The 18,338-nt window shown below is 52.6% G+C and overlaps 6 protein-coding genes across 6 annotated transcripts; 4 read left to right on the top strand and 2 right to left on the bottom strand.

Annotated features, from left to right (window-relative positions):
- The first annotated feature begins 37 nt into the window (after positions 1-37).
- On the top strand, positions 38-2,310 carry STEHIDRAFT_168708 (uncharacterized protein). The gene is made up of 9 exons (XM_007304372.1): positions 38-48; positions 104-146; positions 206-234; positions 298-388; positions 486-520; positions 587-1,060; positions 1,122-1,391; positions 1,448-1,624; positions 1,701-2,310. Exons 4-9 carry the CDS (start codon positions 332-334, stop codon positions 2,104-2,106), a joined length of 1,419 nt encoding a protein of 472 aa, XP_007304434.1. The 5' UTR covers positions 38-48; positions 104-146; positions 206-234; positions 298-331; the 3' UTR covers positions 2,107-2,310.
- A 148-nt stretch (positions 2,311-2,458) lies between these two features.
- On the bottom strand, positions 2,459-4,342 carry STEHIDRAFT_168710 (DHS-like NAD/FAD-binding domain-containing protein; the record flags this gene model as incomplete). Its single annotated transcript, XM_007304373.1, has 11 exons — positions 2,459-2,751; positions 2,828-2,968; positions 3,030-3,101; positions 3,173-3,231; positions 3,293-3,376; positions 3,432-3,572; positions 3,644-3,848; positions 3,906-3,917; positions 3,971-4,014; positions 4,073-4,082; positions 4,143-4,342. 11 exons carry the CDS (start codon positions 4,340-4,342, stop codon positions 2,604-2,606), a joined length of 1,116 nt encoding a protein of 371 aa, XP_007304435.1. The 3' UTR covers positions 2,459-2,603.
- A 77-nt stretch (positions 4,343-4,419) lies between these two features.
- Positions 4,420-5,866, top strand: STEHIDRAFT_97593 (WD40 repeat-like protein). The gene is made up of 5 exons (XM_007304374.1): positions 4,420-4,732; positions 4,788-4,899; positions 4,964-5,077; positions 5,131-5,609; positions 5,663-5,866. The coding sequence occupies exons 1-5, from the start codon at positions 4,533-4,535 to the stop codon at positions 5,814-5,816; spliced, it is 1,059 nt and encodes a 352-aa protein (XP_007304436.1). The 5' UTR covers positions 4,420-4,532; the 3' UTR covers positions 5,817-5,866.
- Positions 5,867-6,761: 895 nt separating this feature from the next.
- Positions 6,762-9,481, top strand: STEHIDRAFT_131362 (uncharacterized protein; the record flags this gene model as incomplete). The annotated part of the gene is made up of 6 exons (XM_007304375.1): positions 6,762-6,776; positions 6,842-6,937; positions 7,034-7,279; positions 7,671-7,785; positions 7,939-8,131; positions 8,188-9,481. The coding sequence occupies 6 exons, from the start codon at positions 6,762-6,764 to the stop codon at positions 9,479-9,481; spliced, it is 1,959 nt and encodes a 652-aa protein (XP_007304437.1).
- A 61-nt stretch (positions 9,482-9,542) lies between these two features.
- STEHIDRAFT_57468 (lipid phosphate phosphatase 1) lies at positions 9,543-10,827 on the bottom strand (the record flags this gene model as incomplete). The annotated part of the gene is made up of 7 exons (XM_007303924.1): positions 9,543-9,752; positions 9,804-10,038; positions 10,096-10,159; positions 10,217-10,260; positions 10,326-10,451; positions 10,522-10,635; positions 10,727-10,827. The coding sequence occupies 7 exons, from the start codon at positions 10,825-10,827 to the stop codon at positions 9,543-9,545; spliced, it is 894 nt and encodes a 297-aa protein (XP_007303986.1).
- Positions 10,828-11,056: 229 nt separating this feature from the next.
- STEHIDRAFT_79441 (uncharacterized protein) lies at positions 11,057-18,268 on the top strand. Its single transcript, XM_007303996.1, has 10 exons — positions 11,057-11,538; positions 11,591-12,186; positions 12,239-12,368; positions 12,426-13,938; positions 13,997-15,311; positions 15,370-16,443; positions 16,509-16,612; positions 16,668-16,855; positions 16,916-17,674; positions 17,737-18,268. The coding sequence occupies exons 1-10, from the start codon at positions 11,132-11,134 to the stop codon at positions 18,158-18,160; spliced, it is 6,510 nt and encodes a 2,169-aa protein (XP_007304058.1). The 5' UTR covers positions 11,057-11,131; the 3' UTR covers positions 18,161-18,268.
- The last annotated feature ends 70 nt before the right edge of the window (positions 18,269-18,338 follow it).

Consider the following 18,338-nt stretch of genomic DNA (forward strand, 5'->3'; position numbering starts at 1 on the left):
TTGTCTGTTCCCACAGCGTTGTATGGTTGAGGACTCCTCGCTTGAAAGGTGAGTACCGCGCGAAATTTGATTAATCTCAGACTTACGTGTGCCGTGGCTTAAGAACCAAGCCTGTAGCAAAGATAACATACGCGGGAAGAGCCAAAGTGAGCGAGTGTTGAACTTGCATTTCGCATTGACCTCGGATTGAGCTGGCCTCCCTTAGAGAAGAAGAGAATCTCTCAGTCTCCCCGAGTGCGTATTACTCTGTGTATTTCATTTATTCTCAACACAACACATGTCTCATCCCATATACAGAGCCAATTCACCTTCACCGAGCGAGTCAAGCACGATGAGCGGGAACAAGGATGCGGAAACGATGCCCCCACCCCCTAGTCCTCCGAAAAGGGTGAGTAGTGTATTATTTTGGGATAGTGGTTCACGCTGCTCATCAAACCTCGTTGTCTTATGAATGTCATTGTCGATCTATGGCTTTGGGTAACCAGGGTCCGGGTCGGCCACCCAAGGTCAAGCCTGACGCGTGAGTGCTCTTATGGTCCCAACGTTCAGCATGAACTTCATGCCGATTGAAACACTATTCTTATAGTTCACGCGACTCCGTTGAGACGCCGCCGAAGAAACCTGTCAGCAAGTCTGTCAACAAGCGCACTTCTATCTCTTCCCTCAACGACCTCAACGGTGCCAGTAACAGTCCCAAACCCCCTTCCACCACAAACACTCCCGCAAAGCTGAACCCCGTCACTCCAAAGAACAAGTCCGCCGCCCCGGTTTCCAAATCTGCCAGCTCCACCTCAAAGAAAGGCTCAGAGACACCTGATAACGATGTTCGCGATGATGTTTCGGTTACGGAGTCCGCAAGTCGCGTCCGTCGCACGGAAACCGAACGTCTCCAATATTTCCAGAGTCAGCCACAGTGTAAGGAGGTCGAGCCCCATAGAGCTCTGTGTGCGGGATGCGATGAATGGATCGCGCTGAATCCCCATCAGTCATATTCGATGAGGCCGTGGATGTTGCACGTGAAGGATTGCAAGAAGAAGAACGGCACGACTCCTGCCAAACCGTTCGTGATTCCATTACTATGCTATATTATTCAATGCTAAAATTATATCGCCTCTACAAAGGGTCAGCAGAGCAATGAGCGTCAAATCGCGTGGCGACGAGGACGATGAAGGTGGCGAGGAGGAGTCGTCTTCCGTCATACAGTCTGGCAAGAGCCCTCGAAGGAATGAGTCGGAGCGTCTGGCGTATCTTCACGCTGATCCTCAGGCCGCGGAGATCCAGCCTTACGAGATTCTATGCAAAACATGTCAGAAATGGATCAAGCTCAACAACAAATTGAAATATTCCCTCAATAACTGGCAGTCGCATCAGAAGCGGTGCAGTGGGGCTCTGTGGGTGTTTTTTTTTAGTGTTTCATTCGCCAGCAAAGCTCATGCTCTATTTTCAGGCCAAGTGGCCGCGTGGCGAGCGCTGACCGCAGGGTGCAACTTGTGAATGACCCGCTCGCTAGAGAGGTTACTGCAACCAGCGTCGAATGTGTGCAGTGCGGCACGACTGTGGCCTTAGAAGGACCAGGTGAATACAACCTGACCAAGTGGGAGCAGCACAAGTCGACGTGTCAGATGTGAGCGCTTTTTCGTGGCATGATTCTACTCCTTGATGCCATGGTCCTCCACAACGTCTGACCCTGTTCACTGCAGCCCCAATCCATTCGCACCGACTTCACCAGCCTCTGTACCCCTCCCAGAATCCCCAGCTCCTACTCCTAATCGAGGCCCATCCCCATCTTTGACCAAGAGCGTCAATGGCAAGCATGGGCCCACACCTTCTGTCGCTTCCACAGACGCAACCGCTGTCGCATCTGAGGCGGTTTCTCGTCAAGGCACTAAACGTAGGAGGGACGACGACGACGACGATGAAGAGGAGAGACCTAAGGCGCGCCCCCGCACGGACCCGAATGCCCCCTCTGGAGCATTGGGATGGCTTCTCCTTCCGTTCAAGACCTTCGTCAACGGCTTCAAGGAAGGCCTGTCGTCCAAACCCGCGCCTGCTCCTTCTGCGGATAATTCTGCTCCAGAGGCTTCGTCTTCCGCACCGACTGAGTGAAGGCACACTCCCTTGATCCTATATTCGTGACTAGACCGCACATTCTCGTTCGTCTGATTCACTCGTTTTATTTCTCATCCTATGCCGCCCGTGATACCTCCTACTCACGTCCTTTTTCCTTGGATATGTCTATCTATGTACCACTGTTTCTGTTTACCCGTCACGTCTTCTTTGTGTTTGTCGAATGGAGGAAACATATTACGCTCGCTGTGCTCACTATATTTGTCTGATAGCTTCGGTACCATACTGTGCATATGCTAGTGCTGTTATAAGTTCTGTTAAGTTCTGTTTGACTGGTGCCTTCCTTGGAATCATCATTGGAGCTTAGAGCCTGGCTGTTTAGTGTGTCGTCAGGATGTCCAGCTTCTCACTACTTCGACCCACGTAGGCGGTTCGCAGGGAGTCGCTGGATGCAGTGAACACGATCAGGATACAGATAACATTTCTAAGGAGACAACCGTCTGACGAATTACTACACGGTTTGCGATAACGCGGTCTCATGGACCCCTTGCAGCAGCGGCAGCAACAGCGTTCAGTGGTGCGTTTGCCTGCGTTCCGTCGCCATAGCCTTCGTCAGTCGGAGGGTCGACGATCCCACTCTCGAGCATCTCGCGGATGGAAGGATCGTATGTCGCCCGCGTGCCTCTGTGGGAAGATGCGAATGTCATGTTTGAGTGAAAGGTCGCTACAGGAAAGCCATATGATGTGGGACGAAGCTTACAGGACGTTTCGTACGACTTCCCGCAGGATCTGCCCGCTGGGAATTTCGATCTTGTCTATGCCTGGGATGCTATCTGCTCGAGTCGGACCTACATTCAACAGGAGCACGGGCTTCTTCAGCTCCATAGCGTGCTTCAGAAGTCTTCGTACACGGTCATCTCAGCTAAAAGATCTGGCAGCAATCAAAAAGGAGGAACGCTAACCGAAAGGCAGAGTATGTTGCTAATGTGGTACCGATGATGAATAGGCGATCGCACTCGTTGATTATTCGGTAACTGGAAATGATTAGCCCAATGTCCGAGTCAACAAAAGAGTGGTGAGCGGCGATATGATAGAGGGGGCGTGCCTTCTGTCCCGCACTTCTTGCCCGATGGATTCCCCGAAGAATATGACATCCGGTTTTATCTGTAGAGGGGTCCCTTCGATTAGATACCTCGCGAGTTCAAGTGCGAGGGGAACGCCTTACGACGTTGTTCCGTCGACCTTCGCTGAGGCAGCCTGGACAGCCCGGGACGACGTAATTATCGTATGACACTCCCTCTAGGGCAACCTAGAGCATCGGGATCAGCATAGAGGACAGCATATACAGAAAGGGGCCTACTGACATCTCCGTCTGGATTCGTCTTGGGCTTCTGCCCTGTCTTCTCCATGTCGTCCATATACGCCTTCCACTCCGGATTGGCATCACCGAGCCATTCTTGAAATTGATCGCGATCAAATCCATGGCCAAATTTGCAATGTACTCTCTGTCAAGCAACGGTGTTCAGAACGCATGAATGCAATGATGGACGCTCCGCGCACTAAAGACAGGCCTCACATGAAGCGTGCCATGCAGCTCAAGTATGCTGTCCTGTACCGTTCTGCTATCCCACACATGCTTGACTGCCTTGTGGTGTAACCCATCCACATTCTGAGTGATTAGGTTTATCACATTCTTTGAGTGCTGGAGGGCGGCAATGGCGAAGTGTGTTGTGTTCGGGAGGGTGTCTCGAACAGGAGGGTAACCAATATAACTTCGAAGCCTAGAGACCGCGACTCTTAGGATAACAAAGACTTGTCCCAGCCGAAGCGATTCTCACCAGTAACGCTGTCTGCGAATAGTGAGCAGGACAACCTCACACCGAAGATACGAGAACAAGCGCACCTGTACGCGTGACCACGAGGGCCATTCTCCATTAATTGGTGATACTAGTGTCGAATTAAATGAGTTATTGCCCTAGAGGGCGTTCTCAGAAATCATGCATACAAATATAGGTCTGTCGGTAGCATGGTAAAACAGTGAGGAAAATATTACATAGCATGCGAAAGCTTCGTACTTATAGTTCGGATTCATGTACCGCCCATCTTTTCCTCGATAGGCCTTAACGCCTGAGTCGACGCTCACACCAGCTCCAGTTAGCACCGCAACATTTCCTGGTCGAAGAAACGTAGATATTCGTTCTATAGCTTCAGCTGGCGGAATAGGGACCCCCGACGAGACGACCGTGTGAGGGATGGTGGGGACGGAGACTCTCATTACTCATCCCTTGGGCCACTCTCTTCTTCATGTCGTTCGCCACATCCGGCATAAGTACTACAGTGTTGGCGCCAACCTGCGCCAGCCACATTCTGCTTCTCCACGAAATCTCAGTCTTTTATGCACCCTAGTAAACTGCCATACATCGACACGACTGGCTACAACTAGACTTTGAACTATCCAGGTCATCATGAATCCTGCTCGTGCTCCTCCTGCTGTTCTCCAAACTCCAGGATTCGCTCATTACAATGTTGCATGGTCTCCCTTTCGTCCTGGTAGGATTGCCATCGCATCAGCCGCTAACTACGGTCTTGTGGGCAACGGACGCCTTCATCTCGCATCTATAAACCCTGGACCCAACGGTGCTCCAAATATCAGCCTGGACAGATAGTGCGTAGCGAATCTCTGTTCTACCTCATCACGAGTAGTGATAGATGTGACATAGCTACGAGACTCAAGATGGTTTATACGATATCGCATGGTCAGAAATTCATGAGAATCAGCTCGTTTCAGCCTCAGGAGATGGATCAATCAAGCTTTGGGATATCATGCTCAATGTGCGTCTTTGTCCATAAATTCACTATCACCCATGCTCAGATTTGGCACGGGAAGGATGTCTAGGATTATCCCATTTTATCATGGCATGAACATACGCGAGAGGTGTTCTGCCTGGACTGGTCGAATATTAAGAAGGATCAATTCATATCGTGTTCTTGGGATGGGATGGTTAAACTAGTAAGGCAGTATTGTGTGACAGCCATCCTCATAACTCACGCATCCTTCAATAGTGGACCCCGGATCGCCCGCGCTCCCTGCTAACACTTCAAGCACACCACTCCTGCGTCTATCAGGCACTCTTCTCGCCGCATCAACCTGATGTTGTGGCAACTTGCTCGACGGACGGGACCGTCAAGATTTTTGACCTCCGGTCTCCTGCATTCTCACCACAAACGAACAGTTTCACCGCACCGCTCTCAGCAGCGGCGTTGACTGTACCCGCATCAGGAGGGGAGGTCCTTGCTTTGGACTGGAACAAATACCGACCATTTGTTCTTGCAAGTGCTGGCGTGGACAAGATGGTTCGGGTATGGGATTGCCGGATGGTGAAGCTAGACGCACCACCAGATGGACTGTCTGATGGCGGCGCTGTTGGCGGTGCTTGCGAGAGTCAGCTTCTTGGACACGAATATGCAGTGAGGAAGGTCCAGTGGAGTCCACATCGGGCGGATATGTTGGCTAGTTCGTCCTACGATATGACCTGTCGAGTGTGAGTCTCTCATCTCGCGTACAAGGGCAAAGCACTCATTACTTGCCGTTTAGATGGACTACCAATCCACCTCCCGACCGGACGCATCTAATACATATACATGATTCGCATACTGAGTTTGTCGTGGGTTGTGCCTGGTCTCTGTACGAGGAAGGCGTTCTAGCTAGTTGTAGCTGGGATAGCCGGCTCAATGTATTTCATCTGTAGCTTTAAGCTGTTGCGGCTATGTATAATATACCAGGGTGGTTTGAGAGTGGACACCTGATATTATCTTGGAAAGTCACCTTGCTTGCAAGGTCTCTCCCACCCCGGTAATTGTGGCTGAGCGACTTTTTCGCACACAAAGCCAAACAGTTTGCGTAAGCTTTTCTCACATATCTGTGGCACCCCTCACTCAATGCAATCGCGCACTTGATTACCATCATCAGGACGGAGCAATTTCTATTTGCCCTGGCTATACAGTTTTTGTACATGCCCAGCATGTTTCGCGAAAGTATGCTCGATATCTGCGCAACGCGCTCAGGCCTGAAGGGCTATCGACGCCACAATGAATCAGGCCGATGCTTCTCCTGAGGCCTACGTACGCTTCGAGGCGCTGCTGCGGTCAGCGAAGCAAGAAACCTGACATCAGTGGCCATCGGAACGTGGATGTATTGTGCAGATTTAAAGGCTGCCTCTAATACGAGTTGAATACGAGTTTGCGAGCCAAGAAGAACCATCTGTGGCGCGACTCTTGCGTGACCATCCAGAAGTAATTTCCGGCCCTGAATACTCTGCAGTATCGCTAACAAAGTTGCTACTGCAAATAAAGTGCACATAAATATTGAGCATTGGTAGATATGCCATTGTCAGAAGAGGTCTCTCAAGCAAGGTCAGTGCCACAGCATGTGGAGCTTCCCTAGTTCATGTTATGGCCTCTGCTTTTGGGCCACAGTGCCACAGCGGAGAGGTGCGTTGCCGCCGTGCCGGACAGGCCAAGAAAGGAAAGCCAGTGGGGCGTCGTGCGACATCTTCTGTGAGGTCTCTCGGACTCTCTCTTCAACGTCCCCAACACGTCTCCCTGCTTTCCCAACTTTGTTCTTGCGAATTGTGTTTCCGCAGTGAATTGTATCTCTGTACTGGTTTGATTGCTGTACGCTAATCTCAGGCTGGATGGGTTCTCATGAGGTGCGTGGCGGACAAACTCTCAATGCTTCCCTTCATATCCTCATCAGTCGTTCATGCTATCTTAGAAGTTTGAGGCGGCGTTCAAGGAGGCTGTTTGCGCGAAGCGATTGTCTGGATCAAAAGTAACGAATTTGACCGACCTGGCTATGGGCCTCATGACAGTGCGTGACTGTCCTTTTCGCTGGTTTCACCATATCCGTTCGATGGTTTGCTTGAGCTTACGCTTCAAAACCTTCGCTCCTCTTCTCCCACTGTAGGATGACACACAACTGGTGGCTTCTCTGTATCGGATGCACAAAGTGCTTCCCGCTTCGGCGAAGGTTTCGAGCCTCTATGCCATAGACGCATTGGCGCGGGCGGCTCGTAGTCGTGCCACCAAGAAAAAGCTCACTGGTGATATGTCCACTGTCCCAGGCAACTGCGCGACGTTCTTGCTTAAACTTGATGGCATTCTTGACGGAGTTTTTCAAGATGTTGTCACGTCTGCAGGCTCAGAAGGAAAGGTCAGTGATGCATCTCATACTGACTTAGTAGATCTACGTTGTAGTCGATTGGTCCTGTCCATCACAGAATCTGTCTGTAGGCAGTTGCCCGATGTTGTAGGGCGGAAAAAAGTAGGCGGGTATAGACCAGGTTGTAGTTCGCTACGCCTTCTAGTAATGTCTAGCAGGTAAAGGATACAAGCGGGTCATCTTGTCTCGCGTGGCTCGTGTCTGGCTCGCGTACGCTGCATATTTCGACCTTCGCGTGTTTACGAATAGGTTTTCAGCCACTCTCGCGTCGAGTCACATGACAATCGTATTCGTTGACAATCCCTCTCCCTCGTATCTGGAATCGCTCGGGAGCGAAGCAAGATCCTAACTCTTCTGTTCCCTCCCTCGCTGTGAATTATAGGAAAAATCAAAGAAGGTCCTGGACATATGGACAAAGGGCAACACCTTTTCGTCGAGTGTTTTAAAGAGGTTGTCGGATGTATTGAAGGCTACGAGTGACGGTACAGGGGATAAAGGTGCATATCATGATCCGGTTTTGTTCGCTAAGTTTACCTCTTTCTTTGCCGCGCAATATCAACCGTGGACTTGCTTTACCCTATGTCGTTTGCTTGAGGAAGTGAGACAAATAACTGAAATAAACTCTGGTCTGTTTCTACTGCCCCTTCCAGCTTCAGGCAGCACTCCATCCGCCACACCGCCGGCAGCGATCCGGCCACAATCGCTTGTACCGGCGACAACGCCACCGATACCGGCTCCCGTCCAAGCCTCAACAGCGCCTACAACTGTCGATCCCGCATTACAAGCAACTCTTCTCGCACTCTTGACACAAGTATCGAACTCGAATGGAGCGCCGCCACCGGGGTGAGTATTTATGGTTCCAAACATGCACGAGGACTGTTACTGAGTATTAAATTTAGCCAAACAAGCGCAAATACCGGTCCACCTGTGCCACTCCCTGCATCGGCCCAACATGGCCACGCGCCCAATCAGCATACTCTGCTCCAGCAATTGACGCAGAGCACGAATGTAGCACAACTTTTTCCGTTTTCACATGTACCACAGCAGCCTGCTTTCGCTCCTTCGCATTCTCCACCTACCCCGCCAACATTTCAAGGTCAACATAACCCATCGGGCAATCGGGCTGACTACGCTGACCCACGTCGAAACGTCCCTGGGTCGCCATCATATGGGCATACTGCGCGTAGCAATTACTCAGATCAATACGGAGAGAATCACTCGTATCCTGTAGACCGTGACCGTGGAGGTTTTCGAGGTCGAGGGCGAGGAGGGGGTTGGCAGGAGGACCGGAATCGTGATCGCTTCCAAAGAGGGCGACCGAGGGAAGAACTTGATCGCAGTAGAGTGCGGTCGAGCCGTTCCCGAAGCCCTCGGAGTAGTTACTCGTCTGGACGCAGGAGAGATGTAAAACCATACAGTCCTCCCCACAGACCAACTTTGGCGGCTCTCGAGGTGTCCCCCGTCGAGCCACCCTCCTCAAATTCTGTCGGCAAAGATGAGTTTGGTAGAGATATCAGACCGTCCGACGAGTCACCACCACCACCCACATTGAAAGCGAGCGTCGAAGGAAGCCCTCGCTCACCACGGCGAACCACCGCACCACGATCCACTCAATCCGACGGAGACCAGCCCGAGGCATCGACGTCCACATCCAACTCTTCGTCTTCGACCATGTCCGTTCCGCCTCGAGTCGCACCTGGTGCTGTCGGACTGGAATCATTCGACATTTTAAATTGCGATTTTAGCGCGCCGGCTTCGTGGGAAGCGCTAGGAAAGGCGTGGGAGGTTACGCATGGCGTTTTGCCCTCCCAAGAGGAGCTCATGACATTCGTGATGAGCGCGACGGCAATGGCTAATCAGGCGGCTATGATGTACGGGGGATGGATGGGACAAGCTGGCTGGGTAGGAGGTGGAGGAGATTACGATTTGGGGATGGGAGATACAACGATGGGCGTCAGAGGGAACGAGTTCGCTTCGCAAGGCGGAGGATATGGGAACGGCAACGTCCGAAACCATGAACAATGGGGTCAGACCAATGGGGGCAATCCTTACGAAGTCACTGTAGACACAAGTGCACAGGATGGGAACGGGGCCATTAGTGAAGGAGGTGGGGGTGGAGAACAAGTAGGCTCGAAGGGGAGTATGCAGAGAGTGGAAGGCAAGTGGAAGTTTGTGCGCGCGAGCGCGTCATGACGACGGTGTGGTTTTGTAGGCAGATTTATTCACTATTCCAGAGCTTCATTTCATTGTAATCCTACACAGAGTCCGGCTCCATACTCGAAAGCTCATATCCACCGATCTCTCTACTGCGAGCGTACGTTCCGTACACCGCTCTCGGTCTACCCATTACACCCGGAGCAAAGCTCGATGCAGAGAATGGGTTGGGCCAGTACATTAAATATATGAGCAGCGAGGATGAAGCCCCAATAAAGCTGCCGACGATGACATCTTCCTTGTGATGTCTCTGACGAGGTTTGTCAATGTGGTGTCGTAGAAAGCGGAGAGAAGAACCTACATAATCCTCGACACGAGATACGGCAACCCAAATCGCGAAAGACAGAGGTAGGAAAGTGATAACCAGACGGGACATACGACTTCCAATGATGGACCTTGCTGGTGCTGGTGTATTAAAACACCATGCAGCTGTCTTTCCGGCCAGAAATAAAGACACCGTGGTCATACCCACCCATGCAGTCGAAGAATGTCCAGAGGGAAAGGATCGCCGTCCGTCGTTTACCTGGTCGTGTTTCCTGCAGTATGCTTAAGTCTACTACGATGACACCAAGCCGTCTACATCTCTCACTTACCCAGTACAAGCTGCGGCCACAGCGTCCCACTTACACCGTGAGAGGAAGTCAGGGCGTAGACGACCTAGTTGTGAGAATCAATGAGCTAGCACCTTGGGGATGGGAAGATAACAATCTTCACCGACTCTGTTCTTCAGGCCTTCCGTTACCAAGTCCGAAAGTCCCCTGCGATGTGGTTTAGAGGGATTGCTATAGACACGATGTAGCGCGAATACAGAGCCGCAACAGACCTGCCAGCAAATGTTGCCAGGAAACCGTGATGTATTTCGCCGAGAGATCGTCTGAATACGCCCGATAGTCCTACAACAACAAGGGGTACAGCTATAGCGATCATGGCATTCGTGCTGCCGGAGATTCTGAAATTTAACCCCCACAGTTTTAGTCCGAGGGTCGTCGTTAATTACATTAGAAACGCCGCCGACATACTGTTGTTTAGTTTTTTTGTGGCTGATTGTAGGATCATCCGGGGAGAAATCTCGTTCATAGACCTGAAATCTCTCTATCGCAGAAGCTAGCACCATAAGAACGCCAACGACAATCCTGTCCATCTGAGTCAGTGTACGCTGCGACTGTATTTTTTGTTGAGACTGCGAGGATAGTATTTCGGAAGAGCGGGAATGCATGCACGTACCAGTCGATTATATAGGAGCGGTCCGCCCAATCGAATGCATCTTCTCCGAAAACTGATTCAGCCTTCGCCTTGAATCGAAATATGATATCCGAAAGGCCCATAATAGCGATATTTACAAGATTGACTGATCTTCGCTGGAGTGTGGCGAGTTAGTGGCGAGCAGCAAGGTACTTCCGACTCGTCACGCCGTTGATCGGAACCTGAGGCACGTGGGAGAGTGTGACGCTTCGCGTCTGTCACGGTTCTCACAAATGAGGACGCGAGCGCGTTGTTTCAGCGCCATTTATCTCTTTCCTCACCACCGTCATGGCGAAGAAGGCCAGCGGTAAACAGACTACTCTCAACTCGTTCTTTAAGGGCGGAAAGGCTACAGAGCCTGATGATGCTCCAGCGTCCGACGCCGAAATGGACGTCGATGCTGACAATGACGTCGAGGCTGAGGTCGAGGTCGAGGCGGACGCGACCAACAAAAAGGATGGCAAGATTGCCCCAGATGACTCCTCTGATCCCCCCATCTCCGACATCCCTGCCATCTTTGCCGACATCGTCAGGCGTATACCGGACATCGTCGACATCGCGAAACACGTCAAGGGTCGTAAACTCCGGGTTGCCACCATGTGCTCTGGCACGGAGTCTCCTCTGCTTGCCTTCGGTCTCATTCAGAGGGCGATCCGTGAACAGCATGGCATTGAGCTGGAAATGGAGCACGTCTTTTCCTGCGAAATCGTACCTTTCAAGCAGGCCTATATTGAGAGGAACTTCTCGCCTCCACTTCTGTTTCGAGACGTTTGTGAACTTGGGAATGACTTTGCGTACGTCCATCCACAATATGTCGATCATGTTGCAAGGCTTACACTTTCGCAGCCATACAGCATACGGTTCTCTAGTGCCTGTACCCGGAGACGTCGATATCCTCGTCGCAGGAACCTCATGTGTGGACTACTCGAATCTCAACAACGAGAAGAAGGACATCGACGATGGCGGTGAGTCTGGCCGTACATTTCACGGTATGCTCCAGTGGGTGCAAAAGCATCGACCCCCCATCGTCATCCTCGAGAACGTTTGCTCTGCGCCGTGGCAGCTCGTCGAGAAGAAGTTCGAGAAGATCAACTATAGCGCCAAGTCCACCCGCCTCGACACCAAATTATACTATATTCCTCACACCCGTACTCGCGGATATATGGTCGCTGTCAATAAGGCAAACTCCTCCATCCCTGAGAAATGGGTCAAGGCCATGATTCAATACCGACGCGAAGCCTCGGCCTCCCTCGACGCTTTCCTGTTGGCGTCGGACGACCCTCGTATTCACCAGGCGCGGGAAAAGCTCGTTCAAGAGAGTTACAATGGTCAAGATAGGAAGACGGGTCGGACCGACTGGGGAAGATGCGAGTCGCGTCACCAGCGTGCTCGGCTGGAAGAGGCGTTAGGCCCTAAACGTCCGTTGACTAATTGGGACGAAGGTAAGTTTTCACTCTTCAACCAGCAGGATCCTGCTCACTCGTGATCGGGTAGGCGGTGCGTGCAAGATGATGGACTTTGGGTGGGCGGACTGGACACAAAGTCAGGTGGAACGCGTGAAAGACTTGATGGATATCAGCACGCTTCGTGCGGCCAAGGATGGTATCGACCCCTCGTTCAAAAGGTATATTTTCTTCTATTGTATATCATTTGCGAATGCTGATGTTCAAACATTACGCAGCGGCGTTTGGAACTTGTCTCAGAACGTCGACCGTACAATTGGTTCCAATCGAGTTGGAATCTGCCCCTGCCTGACGCCATCCATGATCGCGTACATCACCAATCGAGGCGGACCTATGGTTGGAGTCGAAGCATTGGGCATGCAAGGTCTTCCACACGAAGGGTTGTTGTTGACTCGCGAGACCGAAGACCAACTCGCCGACTTGGCTGGCAATGCTATGTCGACCACGGTGGTCGGGACAGCGATGCTCGCGGCGTTGATACTTGGCAAGAAATTGTTGAAGGACGGCGATGACCGCCAGACCTACGAGGAGCATAACGGCATGAAAGTCGATGTCGAACAGAACTCCGACGCTATGGACGTCGACGTACCTGCGGATGTGTCGGTGGAGGACCACATCTCTCGCGAAGACCAGCTTGCCGAAAAACCTCTGGACCTTCTCAAGACCACGGAGCGATCTCTTCCTCTAATCCTTGAAGATGCTCTCAAAAGTGCTCGTCTATGCGCTTGCGAAGGGCGAAAGGACATCACGGAGCGGCAGCTGATGCGTTGCAAGGACTGTGGCGCCACTTCCTGCGTTAAATGTGGCGGCCGCCCCGAACACAACTACGAGATCATCGACGTGACCGCGAACCCCCGTCTCTCCCCATCTTCTTTCGCCCTCGACCTCAAATCCCTTCTTCCGATGAGCCTCTCGTTTTCCGCTGTTACTCTTCAGCTGTTGAATAACCTGAAGGACCAAGCAGCCGCCGCCATACCCGATCAACGATGGACCGCCTGGAGTACCGCTGTTTTTGAGGCAACTCAACTCGAACTTCGATTCGTCGAGCTCAAACGCCAAGACATGTGGATCGCGACCTACGAATCGCCCAAAGGTCGGCTCGAGTTATATCTTCACCCGAAGCGACCAGAATGGTTGTTCTTCGCCAAACCCGATCCCATGGAACCCGCGAACGCTGAGATACGACGAATTCTCATGTATCCGGCTTGTCGTCTTGTTTGTAATGGTGCACTCTTGGCCGGACAGTGGGAATTCGCCCTGCCTCATACCACGGAGGTGAGCGTAAAGGTGGAGGGAGTTGGTGAGCTTGTGGGATCTTGGGAGGCGAAACTGGGGCTTCTGGGCGAGTATGCCGAGAAACGAGTTTACTCCCAGTTGCGGGTCACGGTTGAAGACGCGGACGTGCCCCTCTTTGACCGTGATATATCAGGGACGTACACCCTCTTCGACAAGTGCGGAACGGCCTGTAACGCGCTCCACAAGAAAGACCCCGTCGACAGCGACGCCGACCAGCCCCCACTCTTCCTCATGATGGACCCGACGCGCTGCGGGAAACCAGTAGATGATTTCTTCGTGTTCGCCACTACTATTCGGCGGTTCGAATACGGAGAAACAAGACCCATAGTCGGCCGCTTCGCGTCTTCGTGGAGGCAGTCCGACAAGGCTCACGAAGAAAGCGTTCGCTGCTTCATTCCGCAGAGATATGTCCCAACAGTTAATGTTCAGCTCCAGGTCGGTACAGACACCGGCACCTTTTGTTTGGCGTATTCTGACTTTGCTTTTCTTCTAGTCGTCTACAGGTTTGCAAGCCCAGTATGCTGTCCCCAAAGGGGACCTCGACATCGAAATCAGTAACGACGCATGCCAGACGGCCAACGCCTTGCTCGTCGTCCACATACCCCTGGGCGACCAGGCCGGCGCCGAATGGCCGGGCGCATGGAAGGAGGTAGAGCCAATAGAGGAGCGGGCCACCTTCAGGATGTTGTCTTGGCTCACGGAGCGGGTGAAGAATATCGATGGCGCCTTTTCGGACTGGAAGGTAGTGGCTGTTCCAGACAGCCATGTGAACTGCGAACGCTGCGCTCCCCATGCTCCTTCTCTCCAATGGACAAAGGTCGGCAACAAGATCATGGCATTCGAAGACAGCCATCAAGCCGGGGAATACGAACGACGCCTCAAGGGGCGCCCTTCACCGTTCGTCACCCAACTGAGACTGGACGACAACGCGGTCGGCATCCTACGTATCGGACTCAACGTCTCATCCCTCATCCACCGTGCGCGCTCTCGTCTTCCTTCTCGCGGAGCTGGTATGACACAAACTGTGTCGTGGAGATTGGACACCGATTTCAAGCCCCTCGTGAAGCTTATCCTCCCTAAATTCAAGCTGTCGAGCAATCGCAATGACCCTGAACATCCCCAACCGCCTCACTTCGTCCTCAAACTTCGTCCTGAACAGCAACGCTCCCTCCATTGGATGCTCGCCCAAGAAGAGGACGATGCCCCTCCTTTTGTCGAAGAGGAGATCTCGGAGGCCATTCTCGAACCTCTGAATTGGCGTGCGGAAGGTCGGGCCCAGCAATCTGTTCACGTTCGCGGCGGGGTCCTCGCTGACCAAGTCGGTTATGGGAAGACTGCCATTACCCTCGGTCTCATCGACTGTGCCATGAAGGAGGTGAAGAAGAGGGTCAAGGATGAGAACGCAAAGGGTCCCATGTTTGGCAAGATCCGTACTTCCGCCACTCTGGTCGTCGTTCCTGGACATCTGACGAAACAGTGGGCCAGTGAGGTGCAGAAGTTCATGGGCAAGGGCAAGCTCGAGGTCGTCGTCCTCTCGTCCGTCGCGAACATCAACACTCTGACAGTCCAGGACGTCATGGACGCGGATATCATTATCATCGCTTCGACCCTCCTCAAGAGCCCTATTTACTTGGAGAATCTGGAGGCGTTCGCCGCCGGAGGCTCTTTGCCAAAGACAGAAGGTCGTTATCTCAATGCTCGCCTTGACGAGAGTCTTTCCGCCCTCGCCGAACAAGTAGAGCGTCTGCGAGATCCAGCTCGTGGCCCCGCTGCCGTTATGGACGCTATCCTGGAAGCTAGGAAGAAGGGTACGTTCTTTCTACTATGCCATCTCGGCCTAATCTCTGAACTCTGTATTTTTTCCAGACCGAGAGACGCAAGAGGCGATGCAGCCATCCAAGCGCATCAAGGGCATCGCGAAAACTGTCGATGCGAACGCCTCATCGAAGACGGCCAGTGCGCCGAAAACGATGGCGTCCTCTTCCAAAGCAGCCGCCTCCTCGTCGAAAGTCGAAGTGAAGACAACGAACAACGCCAAGGTCCCTGCTGCCGGACCCTTGCTATCTTCGGCACGATTCAGCCATGTAGAGGTCCCCACCCTGGCAGAGGCACGCAAGGCGGCGAAGTCGAAGACAGCGGAGTCGTCAGAGAAGGACGAAGCCAGTGATTCAGATTCCCCTCGCCCAAGAAAGCGCCGTGCGTCAGCCAAGGTCATCAACTACATTCCTTCTGACAGCGACGACGACGTGCCCGTCAAAACGAAGAAGCGCAAGACCGGAGCGTCCACCAGCCGCTCAGTTTCTCCTGATGCATTCGTACCCACTGACGAAGATGATGGCGATGTACCGGAGGATAGCGAAGCCGTTTCTGACGAAGAGGATGACTTTGAACCGGAAGATGAGGACTCCAACGTTCCCAAGAGCAAGGCGAAGGGCAAGGCGAAGGCGAAGGCAACACCCAAACGTCCACCGCCCAAAGCCAAGCCGAAGAAAGGCAAAGTTACTGATGACGACGACGATGCCATGGATGTCGATGGCTCTTCATCAGCAGCAGAGACTACATCGTCGGCCGCGGGGAAGAAGCGGAAGCGGGAGACGAAGGAAACGAAGCCAAAGGAACTGCGCGAGACGAAGGACCCATGGAAGCTGAAGGGCAAGGCGAAGAAGGATTGGAAGGAGATGCAGGCCCCTCCACTGGAAATGTTCCACTTCGCAAGATTGGTCGTCGACGAGTACACTTATCTTCACAAGTTGCCCGTGGCGATGACACTCGTTGCCCGACAATCGGCGGATCGTCGGTGGGTGCTCTCTGGTACCCCGCCCGTTCACGACTTCGCTGCCGTCAAGACCATAGCTGCTTTCTTAGACGTGCACCTTGGGATTGATGACGACGGGGAGAGTCAATCTAAGGAAGTCAAAAAACGTTTGCGTGACCAGACGGGTATGTAGAACATTGCGACCGATCACACCGATTAAATGCCTCAATACTGATTTGAACCTCCACAGCGGCCGAGAAGTTCCATTCGTTCCGGGAGACCCACAGTCTCAATTGGCATGCTCATCGCCACAACATGATCGGCCAGACTTTCCTAGATCGATTCGTCCGCCAGGTCAGTGCTATTTCCCGGTTCTCGTATAATTGTTGAAGGCTCACGAACTCCACAGAACATCGCTGAGATCGACGAAATCCCTTGGGAGACGAATGAGACCTTCTGTACTCTTCCTGCGGCAGAGAGGGCTATATACCTCGAGCTCGAGCACCATCTCCAAGCCCTCGACATGAACATCAAACGCGGTAAGAAGTCCGAAGGCGATCGTGACAAGCGTTTGGCCAAAGCTCTTGGTACTAGCGAGTAAGTGGCGTACATTTGAGAGACCTTATTTTGTTCTCATGTCGGCTCTTCATGATCCAGGACGGCTCACGAAGCACTCCTCAAGCACTGCGCGCACTTCGAGCTCGAAACCTCGAGCAAAAACGCCATGAAGGCATGTGACATCATCGTTCAGCAGCGCAAGGCCCAGCAACAGGAATGCGAGAAGGATCTTCGCGAGTGTCTGAAGAAGGCCCTTTCGCAGGAGAAAGAGCTCGGCCCCGTCCCCGAGGAATCTGCCTTCCGTGAATACGTACGTGTTTGTCGCACGAAGGGCATCGACGATCGGGAAGCCACGGATATCGTCGTTGCGCTTCTGGACGAGGCGAATGTTGGGACGTCCACCGTCAAATCAAAGCCCAAGGGGGGCAAAGACGAGCCGCTTTCTGAGAAGAAGAGGGAGGCCATCTGGGCTCACCGCGAACATACGCACGTCATTCGCCGAGTCACCAAGGAACTTGTGGCCCGTGTGCGTTCGCATCGCTACTTCACTGTCGTGCGAGACTTCCAAAAACAACGGGAGAAACCATTGGTCATTTCCTGCCCGATGTGCAAGAATGATCGCGTACCAGTGGATGAGATAGCGGTGCTTTCGACTTGCGGGCATGCGGGATGCCTGTCTTGCGTGACGAAGTGTGCGGAGCAGGAAGCCTGCGTGTACGCTGCGCAGGGCGACTGTGGCAGTCCCGCTCGTCTTCTGAATATCGTGAGGGGCTCTACGCTTGGTGTGGACGATGAAGATCGGGACGGGAAGGGCAAGCACTATGGACGCAAACTAGAGGAGGTCATCGTTCTCATACGGTTCGTTCTTCAGCATGATGAATGGTGGTATCCTTGACGCTGACACCCAGATTTGTCCACAGCTCGATCCTCAAGAAGAAAGAACGCGTCCTAGTCTTTATCCAGTTCGAAGACCTGATGAAGAAGGTCGGCGAAGCGCTGAAAGACCATTCCATCGAATTCCTCGAGATCAAGGGGTCTGCCAGCCAGAAGTCGAAAAACCTCGAGGCGTTCCAAAATCTGGGCAAAGAAAAGGTCCTCCTCCTGTCGTTAGCAGAGGAGACGGCCTCCGGTGCCAATCTTACGTGCGCCAACCATGCCATCTTCCTATCTCCCCTGCTAGCCCCGACGCAAGAAGTCTACGACGCTACTATGACACAGGCGATTGGACGTCTGAGGAGGTTCGGACAAAAGGAGAAAGTGCTCATTTACCACTATCTGGCGGAGAACACTATCGATATGGAGGTTTATACGGAGAGGACTAAGAACAAGGCTTCGGGACAGTAGTGGGAGAGTGTGGTCGGGGTTCCTTTCTTCGCATTGAATCTGCTTTGGTCGTCAATTTGCATGCATCTATCTGTATCTACTTGCTATTTTGCTTTTATTTCGCTCATCTACACAATCGTACATTGCTTTTCCTTCGCTTTCGCGTGAAATGTGGGCTTTCATGAAAGCGAGGACGTCG

This window comes from Stereum hirsutum, assembly GCF_000264905.1.
Source record: "Stereum hirsutum FP-91666 SS1 unplaced genomic scaffold STEHIscaffold_7, whole genome shotgun sequence".
NCBI classification, from domain to species: Eukaryota; Fungi; Basidiomycota; class Agaricomycetes; order Russulales; family Stereaceae; genus Stereum; species Stereum hirsutum.